Source organism: Aotus nancymaae, unplaced genomic scaffold (genome assembly GCF_030222135.1).
Source record: "Aotus nancymaae isolate 86718 unplaced genomic scaffold, 86718_ANA_hifiasm-v0.15.2.pri h1tg000103l, whole genome shotgun sequence".
NCBI classification, from domain to species: Eukaryota; Metazoa; Chordata; class Mammalia; order Primates; family Aotidae; genus Aotus; species Aotus nancymaae.
In genome coordinates, this window is record NW_026988518.1 from 4,917,429 (window position 1) to 4,942,873 (window position 25,445).

General features: G+C 40.1%; 1 protein-coding gene and 1 long non-coding RNA gene across 6 annotated transcripts in view; one reads left to right on the top strand and one right to left on the bottom strand.

Moving 5' to 3' along the window:
* RWDD3 (RWD domain containing 3) overlaps positions 1-3,016 on the bottom strand; it is a 53,499-nt gene extending 50,483 nt beyond the window's left edge. For 3 of the 5 annotated variants that reach the window (XM_021668189.2, XM_021668194.2, XM_021668192.2), the window contains exon 1: positions 2,916-3,016. In XM_021668189.2, the coding sequence (XP_021523864.2) occupies positions 2,916-3,000 (85 nt within the window). In that variant the 5' untranslated portion in view covers positions 3,001-3,016. The remainder of the gene's footprint in view (positions 1-2,915) is intronic. The other 2 variants (XR_002478112.2, XR_002478113.2) reach the window with 1 other exon arrangement.
* Positions 3,017-3,248: 232 nt separating this feature from the next.
* LOC135272075 (uncharacterized) overlaps positions 3,249-25,445 on the top strand; it is a 64,110-nt gene continuing 41,913 nt past the window's right edge. Inside the window, exons 1-2 of the long non-coding RNA XR_010340182.1 lie at positions 3,249-3,529; positions 17,503-17,643. This is a non-coding gene — a long non-coding RNA (uncharacterized LOC135272075). The remainder of the gene's footprint in view (positions 3,530-17,502; positions 17,644-25,445) is intronic.

Genomic DNA, 25,445 nt, shown 5'->3' on the forward strand with positions numbered 1-25,445 from the left:
TTATCGCTCTCTGGACAAGTATTTCTTTGCTTTCCAAGAACTATTTTCCTGATGCAAAAGCCCCATCTCTATGAAGGATCATGATGCAGTGCAAAGGACCATACACCTGAAGCCTGATGGTTATTTAACCAGTCTGAGTATCAGTTATCTTCTCCATAAAATAAGACCAATAGTAGTACCCTCATCAAGTAAGATGCATTTAAAGTATCAAGTACATGGCAGGCCACTCCATCAAATCTAGCACCTGGACTGACTACAGAAAAACAGAATATCCCTAATGTAGTCTACCCACAGCCCTCCCTTGTAGATGGGAGTGTAGGGACTTACATAATCTGTACCCCTAAGAGATGGTTATGCCTCTTACTATGAGCTTAGTATAACCACTATAAAGAGATCAAAAGGCAGATAAAATTCCCTGAAATTCTCAGCATAAAATTAGTCTGGCTAAATGGAATCCAATTATTCAGCTTCTTCAATCCTACAGCCTCAATAGTTGATTGCTGGGTTAGCAGTCTGAGTCTTCCTCGGTTATCTTGTTACCAGAAATGCAATTCCTCTGCAACACTGTCCTGATTCCAGTGGCAAAAGGGAGAACCTTATCCGGGGGAGGCCAGAAAAGAACTGGTGTTTAGAGTGTTCTAGTATCAAGCTTGTATCCTCCAACTGAGACTGACAGTGATGGTGAGCGTGTAGCCAGCAGCGTGCCGCATGTTTACTATGGTCTGTTAAAGAAGTCCTCACTTTGTGAAAAGATGTTACAAAAATCATGGAAAAAAAAAAAAAAAGAAGTCCTTACCTTACCCTTAATTCCTAGTTGTGAACATCAAACATCGCTATTTCAATCACTGAATTGTTCTACCTCTCAGCAACAAAAATGCCCTAAGCTGTTACATTGAAGTCTTTTATAATTCAATTACTTATTGATGCCAGAACACTGAATTAAATTAATTAGGAAGCATGGCTTGAAAGTCATGCTCAATTTAACAGCAGATAAAGAGTCCACAGTGTTCTCAAGATTAAGAAACTATTTTCTTTCTATGCTTACATTTTTGGGTTTTCTCTGCCCCTTCAGCAGTGTTTTATGCTCAGCTGTGTACTAATGACCCAGACTATTACCAGTTCTTTAAGGTGTGATGGGAAATCGCAGGTTCATTTTTCCAGGACATTCCCAACTGAGCCATAATAAAGGAACTTAGGAAAACTGATGATCTCTTCAAATAGCTGCCTCAGGCAGAAGTAATTATCAATAAAGAGAACAGTGGCGCCAGAGAGGGAGATGGTGAAGAATTACCCAATCAGAAGAGGGATGACAAGAAAACACTAAAAGTGAGTAAATCCCTTCATATGGATTTTAAACAATTGTTTCAAAAAGATACAAGACAGGCTAGGCACAAAAAAGCAAGCAGCTCCATTACACCAATAGATGCATAGTGCCTGGAACATAACAGTGCTCAACGAGCGGATATAGGTGGATGAATACAAGAAGGATTAAATGAAGTGAACTCCTGTTCTTCAATGAATAAAATACCTGATGGAGACCATGAAAGATCTTAAGCTTAGATGGTTTTCTCACAACATCCAGCTCATTTTTAGACTACCTTCTTCAAGGCAACCTTCTTAAAGGTTAACCGATTTATGGTCAGAAAGCCAACATAACATTAGAACGATCAATCTCGTGCTCCAAATTGTTCATAATGTATCTAAAAGCTAAGTGAAAACTGAGGATCACCTGCATCGCTGCGCTTTCTCATCAATGGCAGTTTTTATTTTTTGGTTTGGTTTTTGTTTTTTACTCAACAGAAGCCACATATAGGGACAAAGTAAGTTTTACCTATCATCAAAAAATAGTCAAAACAACCTCTCTACACTGTAAGCTCCTAGAGGCCATGGGTAGCAGCGCCTCTGAAACCCTGTCTAAGTCTGCAGGGAGCAGGGATTCAATCAATGTGGGCTAAATGACTAATAACGCCCTCAAGAGCTTGTTTTTTTAAAAAAAAAGTATCTGAAGGCCAGGCGCTGGTGGCTCACGCCTGTCACTCACCGCACTTTGGGAGGCCAAGGCAGGCGGATCAACTGAGGTCAGGAGTTGGAGACCAGCCTGGCCAACATGGTGAAACCCCATCTCTACTAAAAATGCTCTACTAAAAATACAAAAATTAGCCGGGCATGGTGGCACGTGCCTGTAATCCCAGCTACTCGGGAAGGGGAGGCTGCGGTGAGTCGAGATCGAGCCACTGCACTCCAGCCCGGGCAACAGAGAGAGGCTCCGTCTTAAAAAAAAAAAAAAAAAAAAAAAAAAAAAAGTATCAAAGCAATTAACTTGTTAACAGAATGCAGATTAAGTTAAGGTTGAGCACTGGCTAAATTAAAATGTTCAGTCAACAAACATTTACCAACTACGTACCATGTGCCTGGCCGGCACCGTTCTAGGTGCCTGGAGTTATTACCAAACAGACAGGGTCCTTGCCCTCGTGCAACTTAAGATGTCCAAATACCCATGTAGAGTTAAAACTGGGGAGTGCTCTCGAGGGCCTAGGTCTTAGTGCTTAGGAAGGAGACAGAACGCCTAGGGGGCGTCGGCACAGGCTTCTTTCCAGGGTGACAGCTGAAGGGCGGGAGGCTGGGGGAGGGCCTGGGACCGCGCACCGCAGAGGCCGGCGGCTCCGGGAGCGGGACCGGCGACAGAGGCCCCAGGGGGCAGCGCCGCTCTCTACGGGTTTCTGGGGGTCTCCTCACACTCCCGCCCGCTGCGACACCACTCTGGCCTCCAGGGCGTGTCACTCCATCATTCAACTAACCCGGTTCCCAAACGTGAGCCCAGGCGGGGTGCCCAGGCTCCGTGGTGGGGAGGAGCCGCAGAGAGAACGCGGGCGGCCCCTGAGGGCGCTCTGTCTCCCGCGCGCGGGGGTAGTCACCTGAGCGGCTCAGCACCTCCCACTCGTGGGGCCCGCAGAAAATCGCGGCCAGGGCCGAGAGCTCCTCCCGCACGGATTCCGCCATGGCTGTGGGCCCCGCCACGGCTGTGGGCCCCGCCACTTCAGCGCTTCCCCTTCCGCTGCCGCCGCCGCCCCCGCGGCCTCCACCCGCCAGGAGCAACACCGCTCGCGGCCACCCGGGGGCGCCCCGCGCCTCCGCAGCCGGGCGGATCAGGGGCGGGGCGAGACGGGTCGAGGGCGGAGCGAAACGGGACGGGGGCGTGGCGAGACGGGGAGGGCCCTTAAAGGTTCCGCCCAGAAGCTCCTGCTCATTAACAACTGACGCGAAGCTCAGCCCCTCGGTTTGGGGGTTTTCTTGGAAGCCGAGGTCCAAGGCCTCAGTCTGCAACCGAGGCGACCGCCCGGCTTACCCGCGGCTCTTCTGAGTAAAGGGAGGCCTCCCAGCAAAGCCTGAAAACCTGTAAATTAACTGCCGGCTTCGAACCCTGACCGTCCCCGCCCAGCCTTGGGCTGCTGAGGTGGGGATGAACTGGGCGAAAGACACTTGAGAGTTAGGAAGAAACAAACAAGCAGGGAAGTGACTGGGAGGCGAGGTGAGACCTTGCCCGGTTCCGGTTTGAACTGAGTGTTGGAGAAAACCACAGTTAACAAAACAAACAATTCTCCGCCCCCTGGAGCTGTTAGCAACCCAGGCGTCTGGAGGTTGTTGCTAACCCGGAAGACGCCTGGGATAGTAACAACCTCCAGGATGCCCGCCCAGCTGGTACTGGCGCCGGGACTCGGCAAGGTCGGGATTCCGGGCCTCTTTGCCCTTTCGGGTGCAAAAGGGGAGGATCAGGACCTGCCAGTTCTGGCTTCAGGATTTTGACTGGACGGACCTGGACCTCTTGGGAACTGTGCGCCAAAGTCCTGGGAGCAAAGTCGTAACGCTCCTCGTTTGTCTCCTGCCTTTACAGGGGACAGCCCTGCTGAAAGCGGCCAGTAGGAATCCTTGGCCACTGAGGGTATGATTCAAGAGTGTAAACGCTAGCTTTTCAGTGTTTTAGATTTTGTGATATTCGATGCATACAATACAATGTGACTCTTGAATCTTAATAATGAAATTATCATTCTTGAGTCCAGCTCCTAAATTTTAAAATGTGAGCAATACCAATAGGGTAACAGGATGAACAATCCATTCTGTTTTGATTATAGTGAACAAGATTACAATACTTATCTGCAGTAGGTCTGTCTCCAGGATGTTTGCCTGGTCTTTTTGCTTTTCAAGTAACAATCTAAAATTTGGCAGCCCCCAAAAGCAGCTGATCTTGCTCATGGAGTTCTCACAACTTTTGTTTGTATGAGAAATCACATTTCATGAAGATAAATCAGGGAATTTAGATTGTTATGCAGCGACTCCTGTCATTGACCTACAGAAGTCATGACAAAGTTGGCTGATTTTAAGACCCTGCATCCATTCACCATTACCATTCTCACTTGGTAAAAAAGGAATTTGATAAAGGAAAAGATACTGGTTTCCTGGAACAGAAAGGAAACCTAACAAGATGGACTGCAGGGAAAATGCTTTTCAGAAGATGCCATGGGATTTCAGTGACCCCAAGTAATTAGGAGCACATAATTGGGAAGATGAAGTCTTATTTAAACTCATAGTTCTCTCTGATATCGCCAATTGGCTTAATGAAAATTAAAAAAAAAAAAAAACCTCCTTTATTTCCAAAAGACATTCCAGCAGTTCAGTAGGTTCATAATTAACTGCTAAAGAGATTAAACAAAAGAATAAATGTTTAATTTAAAATATCACTAAGTTAATTTGAAGTACAATGTTACTATTAAAAGTCAAACAATTTGGTTTTCGACTTATTTATTGAAAATAATCTATAAAATAGGCCAGGCACAGTGGCTCATGCCTGTAATCCCAGCACTTTGGGAGGCCAAGGGAGGCAGATCACCTGAGGTCAGGAGTTCGGGACCAGCCTGACCAACATGGTGAAATCGCATCTCTACTAAAAATACAAAAATTAGGTCAGGCATGGTGGCTCATGCCTGTAATCCCAACACTTTGGAAGGCTGAGAAGGATGGATCACCTGAGGTCAGGAGTTGGAGACCAGCCTGACCAACACGGTGAAACTCCATCTCTACTAAAAATACAAAAATTAGCCAGGTGTGGTGACGGGCACCTGTAGTCCCAGCTACTCAGAGACTGAGACGAGAGAATTGCTTGAACATGGGAGGCAGAGGCTGCAATGAGCCAACATCACGCCACTGCACTCCAGCCTAGGCGACTGAGCAAGACTCCATCTCAAAAAAAATAAAAAATTAAAAATATTTAAATAGTTTTTACTTATTTTTAATTTTCCAAATTCACTATAAGTGAGATGAGTGAAATAACATGAACAGCAAAATTCCAGCTGTCGGAAAGATTAGGAGGCAGTTGCCGAAGCCCGCTGTCAGCAAGAGGTCTGTGAAAATTGATTGAAGAGTACATCAATCTATTATTTAAAATTTTGTCAACAGGTTTCTTCTTTGCTCTTCCTTTCTCAGTTGATTTCTTAACCTGCTTTTCATACCTCATTTAGCATGTTTAAATAAAAAAAAGTCAATGTGAATGTCTTTTAAATTGACACTATCCTAAGGCACTGAAGTCCCATGAATGAGTTTCTGCACTCTGACATTTGGAAATAATCATCTCAGAGACAGCATAATGTCAGCTTGATATTTCTCACACTGTGAAAATATCAGCTACATGTCAAATCTCTAAAGTCTACCTTAATGTAATAAGTTTTCTTGTATTCACAGGCTACTGAAAATTCAACATATTTAAATGTAGGATGAATGGCTCCAGTTAGAGCATTGTCTATCTCCATCTCTATCTCTCCCTTCTCTCCCTTGCAAACACAAAGGTGTATGATTTGCTAGAACAATATTATTTTTACATGCAAATTTTCTAAATAGTTGCTTCCCCAAGACCATAAGGAGAATAGGTTTAAAACCTTTCAGCTTCAATTAAAACCACTAACCCAGAAGATAGTTCTTTTCGTTTTGAGGGCGAACAGTTCTACTTACTTTCTCATGAGTAGTATGTAGATTTGCTCAACTCTGAGTTTGAAATCTTAAGTCAAAATTCACATGAGCATAGAAATGAGAATGCACAATATCAAGAATATTAGGAGAGGTTAAGCGTTGTGTCACAAAAAGGTGAGGATCCTAAGACTGGAATGGAGTGCAGTGTGATAAGAAAAAATACCAAATCAGCCGGGAGCAGTGGCTCACACTTGTAATCCCAGCACTTTGGGAGGCTGAGGCGGGTGGATCACCTAAGGCTGGGAGTTCGACACCTGCCTGACTAACATGGAAAAACTCCGTCTCTACTAAAAATACAAAAATAGCTGGGTGTGGTAGTGCACTCCTGTAATCCCAGCTACTCGGGAGGCTGAGGCAGGAGAATTGCTTGAACCCAGGAGGCGGAGGTTGCGGTAAGCCGAGATCGTGCCATCGCACTCCGGCCTGGGCAGCAAGAGCGAAACTCCGTCTCAAAAAAACAAAAAAGAAGAAAAGAAAAAGAAATATCAAATTAAAACTAAGAAAAATAAAAGTGCTTTCATGAGCCACCAAACAAACAAAAGAGGACTTAAATGCCAGCTTTCTAAATAAATCTGAACTCCAAGAAGCTGTGCTACTGGTTCTGTCTGAAGAGTCTCTGCATTCGCATGCTCATTTCACAGAATGTTCCTGGAGACTCACTGACTGTCGGCCTGGCTCTGCAGGCTGAGTGTGGAGAGGTTAGAGATGAAAACAAGTCCATGTTTCCAGTGACTACAGCCGTTGGTCTAGACAACTAAACACAATATGCGACAATTACAAGTTCTTCCACCAAGCTGATGGTGCAAGAATTATCACATTTCCTTAGTGGTCTGAAGTTCACTATTATGATGTAGGTTAAAGTAACAGAGTGGAAGGAGCACCCCACAATTTCCAGAGGAGGAATATTTGGAAATGCTCAGGAACACGGTAGGCCTTCAAAAGTACACAAAGTCTGGGATGTTAACTGGTCATAGTTCTTTTGTTCTGGTACAGTATACAGATCATAAATTTATTTTTCATCATGTCATAATAACAAAAGCAAATAAAATCTAGGAGAATTTGCCACTGACTCTGTGATCAGACCCTTGTGTGGAAAGATCTGCCTCCATCATGCCCAAGTAATCTGCACTCCCTCCAAAATACTGGCTGCACTCTGCCATGCTTGATTTCTATGCATGAATGATATCAAGACACTTCCAGCTTGTTTATGGGAACCCACCCATATGGCCCAAATCCACCGATACAAAAGCTCAATGCCTTCTCGATGTAATAAAAACAAGTCACTGGTATCATTAGGGTTTTTGAGTTTTCCTAGTTAAAATAGTATCCAATGTTTAATTTTGGTGACTACTATAAATGGATTCTTCTTATTCATTATATCTTCCCATTGTATTACTAGAGTAGACAGTTTTTATTACGTAAAAGAGGGTTGAGGATTATGTGACTTTTTAAATGTCCCTTTATCCAAACTCATAAAGGGACTATCCATGAGTAAACTCTGCCATTTTAGCTAAAGTGATTGAAAATGGAAAGAGAGATGTATATCAAAAAACCACAGGTATAATTGGGAAAATTAGACCTGGATTTCCTTTTTAAAAAAATATACTGGAAGGAGGGAAGAAGGTAGGAAGGGAAAGCGAAAAAGAAAAAAAGACGAGGGAGGAAGAAGGGGCAGGGGAAAGGGAGGATAAACAGAAAATGAAAAGGATGATTTCTACGAGGCAAAAGAAGCCATGAGTTAAGAAATTTCTTTATGTCAGGAAAAATTAAAACGATTGACTTGCCTGCTTCTTAAATAAAGAAGTCTGAAACTTGATTTAATAACAATAAGAGATCTGAAATTTGATTCAAAATAATATAGGATGGGGAAACAGGCTACCGTGTGAATGGGGCAGAAGCTGATCATAGGTTAATGATTGATGGGGTGGAGTGATGGGTACATAGATTCAGTATTTCATTCTCTCTACATTTGTATATTTCATATCCTCTTTAATAAATGTTAATTTTTAAACTGTGTTCAGTAGATAATACATCGGGCTATTTGAGTTTTGCATAATGCTCAATTAAGGGAAAATAGACAAAAAACAAGGGGTAAAATAGGAGGGAAGAAACAAGAAAACCAGGGTCCAACAGAGTGAATGGAGTTGATGGACGGCATTAGGAGACGGAAGAAGACAGGTTCTAAAGTGGTGTGTTTAACAGATGTATGACTTAGGGTTAGTTCAGGTGGAAAAAGCAGAGCCTAGCCGTGTAGCGGCTTTAACAAGGTCCAACAGAGTGAATGGAGTCAGTGGACGGCGTTAGGAGACGGAAGAAGACAGGTTCTAAAGTGGTGTGTTTAACAGATGTATGATTTAGGGTTAGTTCAGGTGGAAAAAGCAGAGCCTAGCCGTGTAGCGGCTTTAACAAGACACAACTGGTTTTCTCTTAAACATTCAAGTCCGGAGCTAAGCAGAGCTTTGGTGCTCCCCAGTGTCAGGATACATGTTCCTGCTATTTTGTGGCTCTGCTCTGCACAGATTTTATTCCCATGGTTATGCTGTGGTCCGGGGTCACTATTGGAGCTCCAGCCACCAGTCAGAAGAATGGGATTCGGTCCAATTTCATTGTCTAGAACTCAGTCCCCATGGCTGCTGCCAGTTAAAAGGGAGCTTGAAAAGTTGGTTTTAATCTGAGAGGCCCTGTCGTCAGCTTAAAATGGAGGAAGAAATGAAGTATTATTATTATTCCTTTCTTATTACAGAGAAGGGAGAAACACCATTGGGAGACAGCTGATAGTCCCACCACATCAAGGTGAGTGTGGGCCAAGAGATTAAATTGCCACGTAAGTCTGTAGAGCTCAGACTGTCCCCATCCCTTGATCCTCGTCCCCCAACTCCTTACTCTTTATCTCATTGTCCTATTTTATTTTTCTGATAACATTTACCATTATCTGAAATCACCCTGTTTGTTTACATGTGTCTTGTGAGTCCCCGTGCCATAGCCTAAATGTTTGTGTCCTCCTGAAATTCACATGTTGAAACGTAATCCCCAATGTGATGATGTCAGGAGATGAGACCTTCAGGAGGTGACTAGGTCGTAAGCATGGAGCCCTCATAAATGGGATTGGTGCTCTTATAAAAGAGGCCTGAGAGGAGTTTGTTGGCCTCCTTTCACCATATGAGGACACAGCAAGAAGGCATGACCTATGAGGAAGCAGTCCTTCACCAGACAACACCAGTGCCATGACTCAGACTTCATAGCCCCGAGAACTGTGAGAAATACATTTCTGTTGTTTATCAGTTACTCTGTCCAAGGTATTTTGCGACAGCAGCCTGGACAAGCTAAGCTGCTCCGCAGAGAGCAGGATCAATCCCTTCACCACCACTGCCATCAGATTGATCCAAATGTCCAGAGAGATGACAAATGAACCAAGATCTGAAAAGGTTTGTTACCCACATGCTGAGGCTTTCTGGAAGGAACAGTGTAATTGAAAATGACTTGAATGAAGGGACAAATGGCTTAGATGTTATTGTGGCTAGGAGATTAGGCCAGGGTTAGAGTTCCACATACCCCTGGGATTTCTTCGGTCTGAACACCCCACCATCACCAAGGGAGAGAGTACCCAGGCTTTCTTACCTGCTCACCCAGAGATAGGGAAAAAGGAAAAAGGGAGGAGTGGGGCTTAAAAGCTGTCAAAATGCCTTTGACAAATGTCAAAAGTGAAGTCTGGCATGCTTATTATCTGTCTCCACTAGAATTTTTTTTGTTTTAGTTTTACTCGGTATAAATAATTTTTTAGATTCTTTGTAAAAATTGATGCATAATTGTACATATTTATGGGGTACATGTGTTATATAAATATATGTCTACCATGTGTTATGATCAAATCAGGGTAATTGGGACTTATCTCAAACATTTATCATTTCTTTTTTAGGAGCATTCAAAATCTTCTCTTTAAGCTATTTAGAAATATACAATGATTACTCACTGTAGTACCCTGTGTGGTATAGAACACTAGAACACATTCCTTCTATTTAACTGTAATTTTGTACCTATTGACCGACCTCTTCCTATTCCCACTCCCCCTACCCTTCCCAGCCTCTGATAACCACGATTCTACTCTCTGCTTCTATGAAATAAACCTTCTCAGCTCCCACATGTGAGTGAGAATGAAGGCTTTGTCATTCTGGGCCTGGCTTATTTCACTTAATGTAATGTCCTCCAGGCTTATCCATATTGCCACAATGACACAATTTCATTCTTTTTTATGGCTGAGTAATATTCCAGTGTGTATATGTACAACATTTCTTTTATAATTCATCCATTGATGGACACTTAGAGTTGATTCTTTATCTTGGCTATTATGAATGGTGCTGCAACAACCATGGGAATGCTGATGTCCCTTCAACATACTGATTTCCTTCTTGGTGGGGTATATACTCAGAAGTGGGATTCCTGAATCATGTTGTATTTCTATTTTTAGGGTTTTTCTTAGGAACCTCCATACTGTTTTACATAATAACTGTACTAATTTACATTCCCACAGCAGTGTATGAGTTCCTTTTTCTCTACATCCTCACCAGCATTTGTTCTATTTTGTCTTTTTGGTAATAGCCATTCTAACTGGGGTGAGATGATATCTCATTGTGGTTTTGATTTGCATTTCTCTGATGATTAGTGATGTTGAGAATTTTTCTATACTTGTCGGCCATGTGTATATGTCTTCTTTTGAGAACTGTCTATTCAGGTCATTTGCCCATTTGTTAATCGGATTGTTTTTTTGCTATTGTTTGATTTCTTCATATAATATGCCTACTAAGCTCTTGTCAGATGGATATCCTGCAAATATTTTTCCCATTCTGTAGGTTGCCTCATCGCTCTGCTGATTGCTTCCTTTGCCGTGCCCAGAAGTTTTCTAGTTTGATGCAATCCCATTCGTCTATTATTGCTTTTGTTGCCTATACTTTTAAGGTTTCACCCAAAAAATCTTAGCCTAGATTGATGTCCTGATGCATTTCCCCTATGTTTTCTCCTAGTAGTTCCATAGTTTCTGGTCTTAAATTGAAGTCTATAATCTATTTTGAATTGATTTTTGTATATGGTGAAACATAGGGATCTAGTTTGTCTCCACTAGATTTTAAACTTCCATTAAACTTCCAGGGGCCTTATCATGCTTGTTCACCTCTGTATCTTCTGCATCTAAAACAATGCCTGGCAGATTAAAAATTCCATAAATATTTGTTGATACAAATAAACTCATTGCAAAGTTCATAAATTCTTGATAAAATCACTTAGACTTATCAAGCACCTACCATATGCTAGTCATTTTATAAAATTTCAGGCATTTTAATGAATGAATAAACATAGTGACTGCCCTCCAGGAATGTGGAATCTAATCCCAGAGGAGCAACAGCATTTCCTGGGATGAAGTGATAAAGGTCCTGCCAAGGAAGTAAAAGATCATTGAAGAAGGCCTACGATGCCTGGTTTGGCCATTGTGATAGATGTTCCCCATCATAGGTAAGGGGAGGAGGAAGAAAGCTTAAGGAAATGTGGCTGGAAAGATAGATCTCTGCCTTCATTCTTCAACAACCATTTATTGAGCACCTTACTATGTGCCAAGTATTACACCAGGTCCCAGGGAAACTGGTTTGCAACAGGAACCTCTTAGAAATTGTAGTGTGGTGGGAGAGACAGGTCTTAAGAGATCATACATGTGGTTATCTGCAGCCTGTTGAAATCATGGGAGTAGATGATTGCTAGTCTGAATCTCAAGAATTTCACAATGACGGTGATATACTTCCTGGCAATGAAACAAAGACGCCCTATTTTGCTGGTGTTTCCAGCACAATCTGGATCAAAACAATAACCCCTTTGTGGGAGTGTTTCTGCATTTCCCTGTTGTTTTTCACTTTTTTACATTATTTCCTTCCGTTTTTAGTGGGGAAAAAGGTCAAGAAATTAGAAAAAAATCTTCTTCATGGCACAATTGCCACCTGCTAATACACTGGTTTTTGTTCCTCTCTGTCTGACTGCCTCTCTCTCTCTCTCTGTGTGTGTGTGTGTGTGTGTGTGTGTGTGTGTGTGTCTGTCTGTCTGTCTCTCTCTTTTTGTCTCTCTGCCTTAGTGATATAAAAGCTATCTAAGAATAAAAGGTTAGGACATAATATTTTGTCTTTTGTTGTTTTCGGTAAAATCCTTGTATATTTATGTGATTCTCATTGCCCTTCAAAACATTTATTAGCCAGAATTTTTTTCACTGATAGCTTCATTAGTTTCAAAATGAACATTACACTTCTAGATGAAACACAGCCAGAGCTTCTACTACTGGGATCATATTACCACATACTTTGTCATTACCTCTGTCCCCTTTTCCTAAGATAATTCCTTACGTCTCTACCTGGTGAACTCTTATTCATTCTTCAGGTCTGAATCCCACTCCTCCCATAGCCCCCTGTCACTTATCATTTGGAACTGTATTTGCTTATATGCCTGTAATCCCAGTAGATTATGACTTTCATGAGATGAAGGTGCATTTCTATGTCATCTTTGGTTGTATCTCCAACTCTTAGCACAGGGCCTGGCATATAAAAGGCATGCCGTATTTGTAGAATGAGCCAAGAATGAATGAACGCATGGTTATAGGGCGTAAGTAAACAGGTTATGGTTCACTTGTCTTATTATCTCCACTCTGATTTCTATCAGATTTTATTATACCTTGAACATGCTGACACACATCAGTGTGTAGATTAATACTGGTGTCTTTACTTGATTCGCGTTGAAAGTAGTGAAGAAAATACAAACGGGCAAAGGAAACAGTGGATTAACCCTAACAAAGCCCCACAGTTTCATACAGGGAGCCGAAAAGAGGAGAGCATCTTGCCTTTACGGTAACTTTTCACATTTTACTAATAGTTGCTCACAGTTACACTTCACTTGATTGCATTATGTGCAAATAAAAATGGCTTTTAAAGTAATTTAAAGCTACTACACAACAGAAAGTTTTGCCATTACTGAGTTGAGTCTGGAAGTCATGTGGTAGGTAAATCTATATAGTGTTTATGTCCCAAACATGAGACACCCCATGGTACCTGATCCAGGCTAGCTAGAAATCCATCATATTTCCACCTGAATAAGTGAGTAGGGTATAATGTTTTGTTACTACACAAGTTACTATTGATCATTTTTAAAATAACTACCTCACTCAAAGATAGGTGAGTGATGTATAACAAGGTAACCATAGTAAATAAAATTAAGAAGGGGCTCTCAGACATCTTACTATGTAAATCATGATCTCTTAAGTAGTTTCTTTTTCTTTTCTAGTCTTTTATTTTTCTGATGCTTCTCCTTTTATTTTTCTGAGCCTTCAATATGTTGTTGACCCTGGCTTAAATTAACAAATCAGATTATGTTGAAGAAGGCAGAGATTTGCTGGAGCGGGACTCAAGGAAACTTTTTATTGTTGATTAAAATGCTCTATTTCTTAATTGGGGTAGTAGTTACATGAGTTTAAGCCATTTAACTGTACTTTTAAGATCTGTACAAGTTACTTTATGTATATCTCATTTTTTAAAAGTATTGGGGGAAAAAGACAGGTTAGCAAGTTCATAATATTTTCATAAGATTCCTGTTTTTTTTCTAAATTTGAGCTGAATATGCTCTCAGCTTAAAAACTGAAGGGAATTTATTCTTTTATAAAATATGTAAGCCTTGTTACTGCTTCATTTTTATAACAACAAATATTGGCAAGGAAAAAATATAGGTTTCAAGTGTCTTCAAATGGCGCCAACCTGTCTCTGTGAATGAAATGATAACAGAATGGAAGAAAACCAAATCTTCACTTAGGAAAAATTGTTTTTAGCCTAAAAGCTCAGCCTACCATTGTCTGTTAATATTAACCAAAAGAAAAAAAAAGATCAATTCAAGTACATATCATTTTATACAGAGTCAGTAGTTATTCAAATATATATATATATTTTTTGAAACGGAGTCTCACTGTCACCAAGGCTGGAGTGCAATGGTGTGATTTCGGCTCACTGCAACCTCCACTTCCTGGGTTCCAGTGATTCTCTTGCCTCAGCCTCCTGAGTAGCTGGGACTACAGGTGTGTGCCACCACACCTAGCTAATTTTTTGTATTTTTAGTAAAGACAGGGTTTCACCATGTTGGCCAGACTGGTCTTGAACTCCTGACCTCAAGTGATCCACCCATATCAGCCTTCCAAAGTGCTGGGATTACAGGTGTGAGCCACTGAGGCCGGCCGTTATTCAAATAATTTTTAATGCACTAAACAAACTCACTATTTCAAATAATTTTATGTTGATATTTATTTTTGGCAAAGTGAGGGACGTGTAGTGATGGGGCAGTCTAGTATTCTTTATATATCACTTTTTATTTTATTATTATTATTTGTAGAAACAGCATCTTGCTGTGTTTCCCAGGCTGGTCTCAAACTCCTGGCCTCGAATAATCCTCCTGTCAGCGTCCCAAAGTGCTGGGATTACAGGTGTGAGCCACCATCCCCAGAATGTATATCACTTTTTAGATGCACATTTTTAAAAATATTGTAACATCTCTGAAATCAAGATGCTCCCTACCATCAATGGCATCTTACCTTGGCATTAGCCAGGCAGCAGACAAGATGGCTTGCATATGCATTATTTCATCATTTTCCTTGATGACTTGATTTCTGAGATCATGAAGACCCCAGCGTGAAATCTTACAGAGTGGCAGAATGACTATTAACATCTTGGAAAGAAGTCCTGGAGGTATTAGTAGAGTTTTTTGGGGGGGTTGTTTATTTGTTTGTTTCTTAAAAAAAGCAGTTTCACCCATGCTGTCAAAGAAACAAAGGATAATACATATGGAATAATACGGACACCAATGCCTCTGAGCTGAAATGTGGTTCACAGACATGGAATGTTAACAAAGTTTGATAATACTTTAGCTAAGTATTTGACTGATATCTTCCTTTCTATGTATGAATAATAGTGCTATTTGATTAAATACATCTAAATAAATCTAAAAGAGCTTTTTCAAGAACTATAAAATAAAAATTTCAAATGATAAATAAGCCAGAGTATAATTGGCAGCTATTTTCTTTTGTAGAGCTACATAAAATAGTGGTCCATCTCACAACTGATGGCATCTTAGATTATATGAAAACTTATATTTGTCAGTTGGCTTTGTGTCTGTTGGCTTTTCAGCCAGGGTTATGGTGAAAGAGTAGGGAGGAAAAACTTGTAATTAAATAATATCTTAAATGTATAACAATAACAGTACCATTTATTGAGTAGCTCCTATAGATCAAGTTATGCTAAGTGCATTATGTACATTATTGCATGTTATTCTCCCCAAAAACCCTGAAAGGCAGTTACTATTGAAACTTTATTCCTTCAGAGACATTCAATAACATGTTCAAGGTAAAGTTGCAAAGCAGAATTTGAACCTAGTTTTGAGTGACCCCACAAAGCTCTTAATTTCTGTACAGTAACTTCCCTTACCCCACCCCCAACATTCCTAGTAGTTCAGTGAAAGCTTAAAGAAGGTGCTAAGAGCTAGAAAGAGAGAGAGAGAATGAGAACCCAGCAACGCTCAGTCACTGTTCAGATTGTTCTTAAAGTCAGCTTTATCCTTGATTTGGCGGTGCAGCTCTTTCTTCAATTATGTGAGATACGTTAGAATCCTAATATCAAAGCATCCTCTTTTTTTGCCTTAGCTAGTTCTATTTGGGATTTTATCCTTTGCAACCAAAAGCATATCATTGTAATCATTCATAGCTTTAATACATCTATATATTTTACTAGTAATAATAAAATATTACTTTTCACACACCTCTAACAGCCAGATTTGAACCCTGCTGTCTCAATTCTTTAAAAGTGCAATGAATGAAGCTCGCTGTTTCCGCTGCAAGTCTGTGGCTTTGGAAGCATCTGATTCTCCGTAGGATTAAACTTGCCCTAATCAACACTGGGAAAGAAGCAGTAAAATAAGCACAAAGAACTTGAACCATGAGTCAGCTCAGTTTTCCTGTGCAGCTCTGTTTTAGTGCAAGTTGCTTAACTTTGATGGAACTCAGTTTCCGCCATTGTAAAAGATGCAAATTGCACAATGATTTCTGAGACCCTTTCTGGTTTTTAAAATTCTTTCCTCTTGCACAGACTAAAGTCATCCAGACATTGCATGGGTTACATGTGAGTATATCCAGTGGATTTCATGGCCCATTTCACTCCCAGCTTCTTTGATCATATGTATTTTCTCCTTAATAGAATTCAAATTCAGTATTATCTAGTGATATGTTTAACAAAATTAAATGAAGACAATGCCATTTTGCTCAGTGGTGAGAATTTCTAAGAACTACAAAACACCTACGGATGAAATAAAAGAATAAACTGATGTTATAAATCTTATCTCCAGGAACTACCTCATGATAGTTTTTCTACTACAAGACTTGTGACTGGGGAAAGGAAAAATCACTAAGTTCTGAAATGGTGCAGAGAGTTTCCGTTCTTACCCCAGAATAACAACATATTTCCCTGCAGTTGAAGTCAGGTCTTCAAAGCTAGACAATAAGAAGGAAACTGAAATGTTCTTGTTTTTCCTTATGGACTATGGATTTTAATTTGTTTTGTTTTTTGAAACGGAGTCTTGCTCTGTTGCCCAGGCTGGAGTACAGTACAGGCACAATCTCAGCTCACTGAAATCTTCCCCTTCCAGGTTCAAGCAATCTCATCTCTCAGCCACCTGAGTAGCTGGGATTACAGGCATACACCACCATGCCCACTAATTTTTGTGTTTTTTGTAGAGACAGGGTTTTGCCGTGTTGGCCAGGCTGGTCTCGAACTCCTGACCTCAAGTGATCTGCCTGCCTCTCAAAGTGCTTGGATTACATCAGGCGTGAGCTGTAGCACCCAGCTTGATTTTAACTTTATTACCAAAATTGGATGTGTGATTGCTTTTGTCACTAAAATAGTGACCTTTTTAAAGCCCACATTAATAAGTAATTTGAAATTATAAAAAATGTTTGTGTACTCAATCTTAGCCAATTGATACAATTTTACAAATCAAAAACTAAACTCCTTAGCCAAAATGTTGACTTGGAAAAACAAAGCATAGGATGCAATTTGGAAATTATTATATTATTGTTTCTCTCAAAAGCACAACTCATTTTTTCCAACAAAAGTAGAATTGATTCAATAAAGTACCTTAAAGTTATAATTTATTTGAGGAGATATGACTCAATATATTTTTATCTTTAATGGTGTCATATAATTTACTGAAAGAACCATTTCCAAAGTCAGTAACAAATAGGGCTTGGAGTTTTTTATAGCTTTGTATTGATGTCTAACCTACTTAGACTCAAGCAGTTATTCAGGGGTATGATTTCCATCATGGGTTCATTACTTTGGGTAACATTTTAAGAAAGGGAAAGCAAGGAAAAGTACAAAACTACATTTACTGAATGCTAATTATGTCCACCGTTTTAACTGTTTGCACCAGCAGATGGGCGTCCACAGAATGAGTACAGGAATGCCTGTCTGTCTGTGCATACTCTGTGAAGGGATACCCCAGCATTACATGCTGACTCAGGTTAGCCAGCATGCCTTCTGTAAGAGGAAAGTTTGCATTTCAAAATCCACCAAGGTAAATCCTTGGCTGCCCACACTCATATCCTCAGACATCAGGGCATGTTCGTCATCCACAGGTAGTGAGTCTCAGCTACGGTGCTGGTTCCAACAGTACGTAAATGGCTGTGACTGCTGGGAGAAAGCTGACTCAGCATGGCTCCCCAGTCACTAGCAGTGGTGATATTCACAATATTGAACAGTGAATGCAGCTTGGGGCCTGACCAATCTAACAAATAGTAGGTATAAACATCTCTGCTGGCTGCTGGAGTGCACCCTGGCTGAGTGTCAGCCGCAGCAATTGCATGTCAGCTTGAGCAACCAGTGCAACTTTAGAGTTTACAAATACACTTAAAAGCATATTATCTCATTTAGTCCCCCAGAATTCTATTATGTAGGTATTATTACTTTTCTCAATTTATGGGTGAGAAAATTGAGGCTTACAGAGCTCAAGTAATTTGCCCTAGGGTCACACAACTAGTAAGTGGTAGAACGTACATGGACCATGGCTGACTAGCACAACCAATTTGTTTTCTTCTGCGGTTTCTCTTCCATTCACAATGCTAATTATAGAGAAAAGAAACTCTCTAATTTTTTACACTATACTACCTATTCAGAAGTCAGAAAATGAAAAGTCACAATTAGGCCAGGTGCAATGGCTCATGCCTATAATCCAGCATTTTGGGGGGCCGATGCAGGAGGATCACTTGAGCCAAGAAGTTCAAGACCAGCCTGAACAACATAGCAAGACCCTGTCTCTAAACAAAAAAAAAAAAATTTAAAAATACACATACACCTGTGGTCCCAGCTATTCAAGAGCTGAGTTGGGAGAATCACTTGAGCCCCAAAGGTCGAGACTATAGTGAACTGTACTCACACCACTGCTCTCCAGCTTAGCTGGCAAGACCCTGTCTCAAAAATAAAAAATAAAATAAAATGTTGATCCAGAACTTCAGCTTTGTGTTATTCAAATCACTCAGTTACGAGGAGTTTCCACTATATGACTTTTTACTTGGCCTGTGGAAATGTTAATGACTGTGCAAAGAAATATGTGAATAAGGCACTTTCAATATTATTTTTGTGAGGCTCTTCTTCACTGCTCTCAACTTCTGCTGCTGTCAGCATGTTAATCTGTATTTAAAAAAATGAACCAAATAGCTAGCTTCCTGGATAAAATTTATCCTATGAGTTTAATCTTAGTAAGCAAGGCATGAAGTCATTCAGTCTTTTTAAGGATTAAATATCCATTTATCCTAGGGAGACAACATAAAACTCTGATGCATTAAAAATTCCAAATAATTCATGTAGAACCTCACCCTCAAGGAGGTCGAGTACCATTGCCCACTCCTTAAGGACAGGCTTTACATGGTGACTTCCATCCATGAGGACAGTATGAAAGGAGAAGGGGGAAGGGAGAGTAACTTCACAGTGGAGAAACCTGACAAACAGTATGTCGGCCATGTGATCAAGGTCAACATCAACAGCGGTAAGTCATGTTGGCAGTATGTACGCTTGATGTGAGGGGATTAAAGTGATTCTTCCATGGTCTTCCTTGCCCAAACCCATAACCCCAGTTTAATTGTGAGAAAAGCATCAGACAAATTCCAGTTCAGATACATTGTACAAAGTATCTGACCAGTTCTCCTCCAAGCTATGAAGATTATAAAAAACAAGAATAATCAGAGAAATTGTCACAGTAAAGAGGAGACCATGAAAAGATAAACTTAGGCACATGATGATTTCAGAGTTTATTTGAGCAGTCAGCAATTCATGAATCAGGCAGCACCATACCACATGTGGCTGGGCTCCATAGAGGGGATGTGAGGGGAACGCGTTTATGAAGTGTTCACAGAAGCAATGCAAAGAAAACGTTTGACTGGTGAAAGTGAGACAGTGCCTTAAAGTCTCTAGTTGGCAGTTGCTGATGAGTAAAATTACTCTGAGTTGGGTTGCAAGGTTTGCTTATATAGGAACCCAGAACACAGATCCCTCTCAGCCTAATGGCTTCCCAGTGATTTTTTTTTTTTTTAACATAACTAAATGTTATGTATCCTGGATGGGATCCTGTAATAAGGAAAGGATATTAGGTAAAAACTAAGAAAATCTGAATACAGTGTACATTTTAGTCCATAATAATGTATGAATATTGATTCATTAATTATAACAAATGTATCATATTAATGTTAAAATATTAATAGAAGGGGAAATTGGGTGCAAGGTGTATTAGAATTCTCTGTACTGACTCTGCAACTTTTCTGTAAATCTAAAATTGTTTTGAGATATAAAATTTATTTTTAAAATGATTCACTTAGCATTTTGGCATTTCAATAGTTGATCATGATATACTTGTCCCTTTTTAACACCAAATTCCTAAAGAGACAGATAATAAAAGTGAGGCTGGAATTCCTCAGAGCCACACTTTCTTCTGAGGAAGCCTACCTGCGACATCATCACTCCCCCCACCCTCACTCTCCCTCCAACCCCCCCCCCACAGTATCCCCTCACAGTATCCTTTCACAGCCAAGGTTCCCACAAGACAAGTACAGCTGTTCCTCCCTATCCCTGGAGGACACTGGTTCCAGGACCTTCCTATGATACCAAACTCCAAGGGTGCTCAAATCCCTGATATAAAATTGCATAGTATTTGCATATAACCTGTGCACATCCTCCCACATACTTTAAATCACCTCTAGGTTACTTATAATGGCTAACGCAATGTAAATGCTATGTAAATAGTTGTTATACTGCATTGTTTAGGGAGTAATGAAAGAAAAAATGCTGTACATGTTCAATATAAGCACAATTTTAAAACTATTTTCCATCTGAGGTTGGTTGAATACACGGATGCACAGTGCATGGATACTGAGGACCAACTGCAGTCTCTACTTCACCCCTCACTCACTCTTCGATCCACTGCAGTCATGTGTCTACCCAACCGGCACTCAAAGCCCACATCCTCACTCTTCATCTCACTTAACCTGAGGAAGACTGAGAGTACTGCTCACTCACTACTTTAAAACTTCCAGTTTCCTTACCACAGTCTCCCTGGTTCTGTCATTGCTCCTTCTCATTTACTAACATAGCAAGAAACTCACCTTTCACCATTTTTTATTTTTGCCTATTAAAAGGTAATAGAAAGTGAGCTTCTTGTTCGGAAGTGTTACATGAATAAACCTCTAAGTTATACAAATGGGTGAGTGTCAGCATAAGAGGATGTTCCCCATGGAATGCCTTCTTCCTTTCTGCCAGAGTAATAGATCCAACTTGTTCAATCACAAGTATGTTCCTGGTGGTCTTTGGCTAGAAAGCATTGGCAATTTTTGTCCTATATATAAGTAAAATGCTAAACACATTTATATTATTGCTTATGTGATTAAGTGACTTTAAGTAAGGTAAAGAATGAGAGGAAGTCACCTGATATTTGATTTGTACATTGGCACACAGCCAGTACTTACCAAGTAATTAAACATTGCTTTATGTTGCCTGTTATCCTGTTGAATCGTTTCAGCATGTTTTTTGATATTACTTACGTTATTACATATCAAACATTTACACTAAACAAGGGATTTCTCCAGGAAGAAGGAAGATTTTGCCTTGTTTTAAGAGAGTGCAAATAGGGGTCTGATTAGATATAGCTCAGGGGCTGCTCTCACATACATTTTGGAAGCCTGAGCTTAGGGATGGCATTTACAGTGTGTATTTCATGATGGATACAGCACTTCAGACAGTGAGAAGATACGGATACTGAGCTAATCTGTGGAAGCAAGAGCCCATGGTTCCTTTCAGAGGGGTTTGCCCTGGTAACATCAACTCTTCCTTTATCATCTTCTACCTCAGTAAGTCTACAAATAGATATAGACAGCATCTTTGTGCAGGTAGGTTTTCTGTGGAAATTAGAGAAGGACCAAGTTTCACCTCTGGGTTCTTTCAACAAACTGGGTAAGTCTGGATTTTTGTAGGCTATTAAACTGGGGTTGTGTTTCAAGCCAATTCTGTCTAGATCTTAAAAGAAGGGAGAAATTCTGGGTTGGCATCTGTGTTGTACATGTCATCTGAAAATCAATGGAAACTTTCTGAACTCAAGTGGAGAATGGAAGTGGCTCCAACTTGACGATGAACTCTTTGGGGAGGAACTCTTCTGGTATGGCTTGGCTCTGTGTCCCCACCCAAATCTCATGTTGAATTGTAATCCCCATGTGTCAGGGGAGGTACCTGGTGGGAAGTCATTGGATCACAGATTTCCCCCATGCTGTTCTCACGATAGTGAGTTCTCACAGATCTGATGGTTTAAAAGTGTGTGGCGTTCCCCCCTTGCTCTCTCTCATGCTATGCCATGGTAAGATGTGCCAGCTTCCCCTTTGCCTTCCACCATGATTGTAAGTCTCCTGTGGCCTCCTAGCCATGCTTCCTGTATAGCCTATGGAACTGTGAGTCAATTAAACCTCCTTTCTTCATAAATTACCTGGTCTCAGGTAGTTCTTTAAAGCAGTGTGAGAACGGACTAATACATCTTCCCAATCCTTGCTATTCAAATTCTAGTCCAAGGTGCAACAGGCTTGGCATCACCTGGCAGTGTATTAGAAACACAGATTTCCAGGATCAACCACAGACCTACTGAATGAGAAGCTACATTGAATAAAATCCTCGATGCACCTTGAGAAGCACTGCAAGTCCTTCACTGCACCTTACTCACTCAGGGAGAAAAAAGACAGAAGGAGAGAAAGAAGGAGGCAATCTTATTTTCGAAACTCTTACATTAGGGTTGTAAATAAATATTTTAAATATTACTATTTTAGTAAATAGGTAATGAGTAATTTAAGACTTAACAAATAAGAAAATATTTTGCAAATTTAAAAAATTTTATGTAGTACATACGTTCCTTTTCTGTTCATTTCATTTGTTCTTTAATATATCATTGCCCCAAAATTTCTCCCAACCAATTGTGTAACCTAAGTATGAGTATGGATAAAGTAGCATATAAAATTATTCCTTTTTTATTGCTTAATTAAGTTGACATAAAAATCCTGTCAGCTTTGACCTAAAGATAAGAGCATGCATATTTTCTCTTAACCAGCTACTCAGATAGCACTGCAGTGTTAATATATTATTTTCCTTTTATTTACATTTCAGGGGGTTTCTGTTGTTTGTTATCATTGTTTTTAATATTCTCCACCAGAGCTGAGCACTAGCTTTAATTCATTTTGTTTGGTAGGAAATAAGTTGTCAAAAATCAAATTGTGTCAAGTCCATATCCAACTTTATAATTTGAGCTCCCTTAAAGTTCTAAAAAAAAAAATTATAAGAATCATCCAAAAGTTTTTTCAGCCTTAGGTAAGCTTAAAGAAAAACTAGCAGTCAGAATTATATGTGATAATGAACCTTGTGAGGAAATAATCTGGTTGATGTAAGTACTTTGGGAATTCTAAGTACTGGGTTGGCCCTTATCCTTCTTAGCAAAGATAAGTGGATGTTTGAAGTGCTCACATGCCTGTGACCTCAAAAACACAATAAACAAAGGGCACAAACCTGGAAGGGTAAAGAACTTACTGAAATTTAATTGAACTTCTCCTTCATGTTTGCTGAAGAGCAAGAATTTCTCCAAGATATTCAACTATTATCAACATTTTTACTTTCAGGAAATCAAAAATTATGTGAGGACTTTACATCTTATAAAACATATTTGTCATAGAAAATTCTATTTTTCATTGAAACTGTTGAATATTTTTATTTAAATACATATTATGTAAATCACTGAATCTGGACACTCTTTAATATATAAATTGTTCAGCATTCTGTAAATGAATTCATCAGCCTTGTACAAATTATCCTGCCACAGTATTTGGTGTGAAGGGTCTCATTAGTTAGACTTTGGGCTTAGCATTCTACTTGCAGCCTGCATAAAATAAAGAGTGCCCCTAGTAGAGACAATTCCAAACACACCAGAAAGCCTTGTTCTTCCTTCCACAGAATCATCACTAGGCAATTGTTATTTATCCTTAACTTATAAAGACTTCCTTTCCAACCTAGGTTACTTACCCACAATTAAATAATATTTTTAAACACTAGCTTGAAAATTAATGTGTCTTGGAGGCAGAGAGGTTAATAAGTAGACACATAAAGCAAGTGTTTCAAATGTATTTTAGGACAAAATTTTATATCCGATATTCTAAAGCCATGGAGAATTGTTGGCTCTCCTTCTGGGCAATGGATCCAGAAGGACCCAGCAGGGGATTTTGCTCATTGCTTTCCTTCTGCAAGTTCATATTCTTTAGGTCAAGCTATTGTGAGTACCGCCATTCGGATCAAACCATTCATACAATTTTAAGTAACCTTTTTATTACTATATAACATGCAGAAGTTTGTACAATTAATATGAATTTTCACAAAGTAAACTCACCCATATATCCAGCACAGACCAAGAAATACAACATTGCCAGTGTCCCAGAGGTCTCCGTTCTGCCCTCTTCCAGTCCTTACTGAGCCCCCACCCCTCTCCAAGGTAACTTTTAACATCATACATTAGTTTTGCCTATTTTTGAACTTTATGTAAATGCAGTCATATGGCATTAACTCTTTTGTATCCAGCTTCTTTCCAGCAACAATGACATGAATTCAAGCAATTCATCAACATTACTGCATGCAACTGTAGTTCATACATTCTCGTTGCTGTGTAATATTGCAGAAATATATAACAATTTCTTTTCCTACTCTATTATTGATGATACTAGGGCTGTTTCCAGTTTAAGGCTATCATGAATCATGCTGCTACATATATAGTTTCAAAACAAAAGTAATCTAATCAGTTTAAATAAGAAAAAGTTTGGTAGATACTTTTTTAATCATTAATTTCAACTTAAAAAAAGAAGCTACTGGATTAGACAGAGCAGAGATGAACCTTTAAATCTAACAGTCTATACTCCTACAATATCTAAATACCACGTCTTTCTTTTCATAAAAAGTAGTCTCTACAGAGCCAGCTCATTAGTTTCCTATTTCTGCTGTAACAAATCACCACAAATTTAGTGGCTTCAAACAACACAAATTTGTTTGCTCATCCTTCTGGAGGTCTGAGGTCCAGAATGGGTCTTATGGACAAAAATCAAAGCATTGGCTGAGCTGCATTCCTTCTAGAAGCTCTCAGAGAGAATCTGTATCTTGCCTTCCCCAGCCTGTAGAGGCTGCCCACATTTCTTGTCTCCTGGCCTCCAGCCAACAATCCCATCACACTGCCAGCTGCATCTCCAGCCACATCTCCTCTGACTCTCCTGCCTCCCTCCTTCCTTTATAAGGACTCCTGCGATTACACTGGGCAAGTGTCATGAAGATCCTTAATCACATCTTCAAGGTCCTTTTTGCCATGTAAAGTAACATATTCACAGATTCTAGGGATTAGGACATGGACATCTTTGGGGGTCATTATTCAGCCCACCACTCCAACTCTCTGAAATTACATTCTGCTCCCATTCCCCAGTGCACTCTGCCCTTGACACCTCACCAAAGTAACACGGTAACTCAATGTCCTTTTATTCTATGATCTCAACTCCCAGACATTTACAACGTAAGCTCCTTGAGGAGAGGAACTGGCCAGACTCCGTGCTGTTTCCCCACCACCAGCATAATCACTGATACTCAGTGTTTACCCAGTAAATGTTGGTTGGTTGAGTGGAGGGATAGCATTCCCCACATCCTCATATCTTCTCCCTGGTAGATGAGAAGCAGCAGCATGTGACATTCAGTGACCTGGGACAGCTGCCTGCAAGTACAGTTTTTTTCCATACTCTGGTTATAACGAAACCACTTGAGAACTCTCTGTGCCTCAGT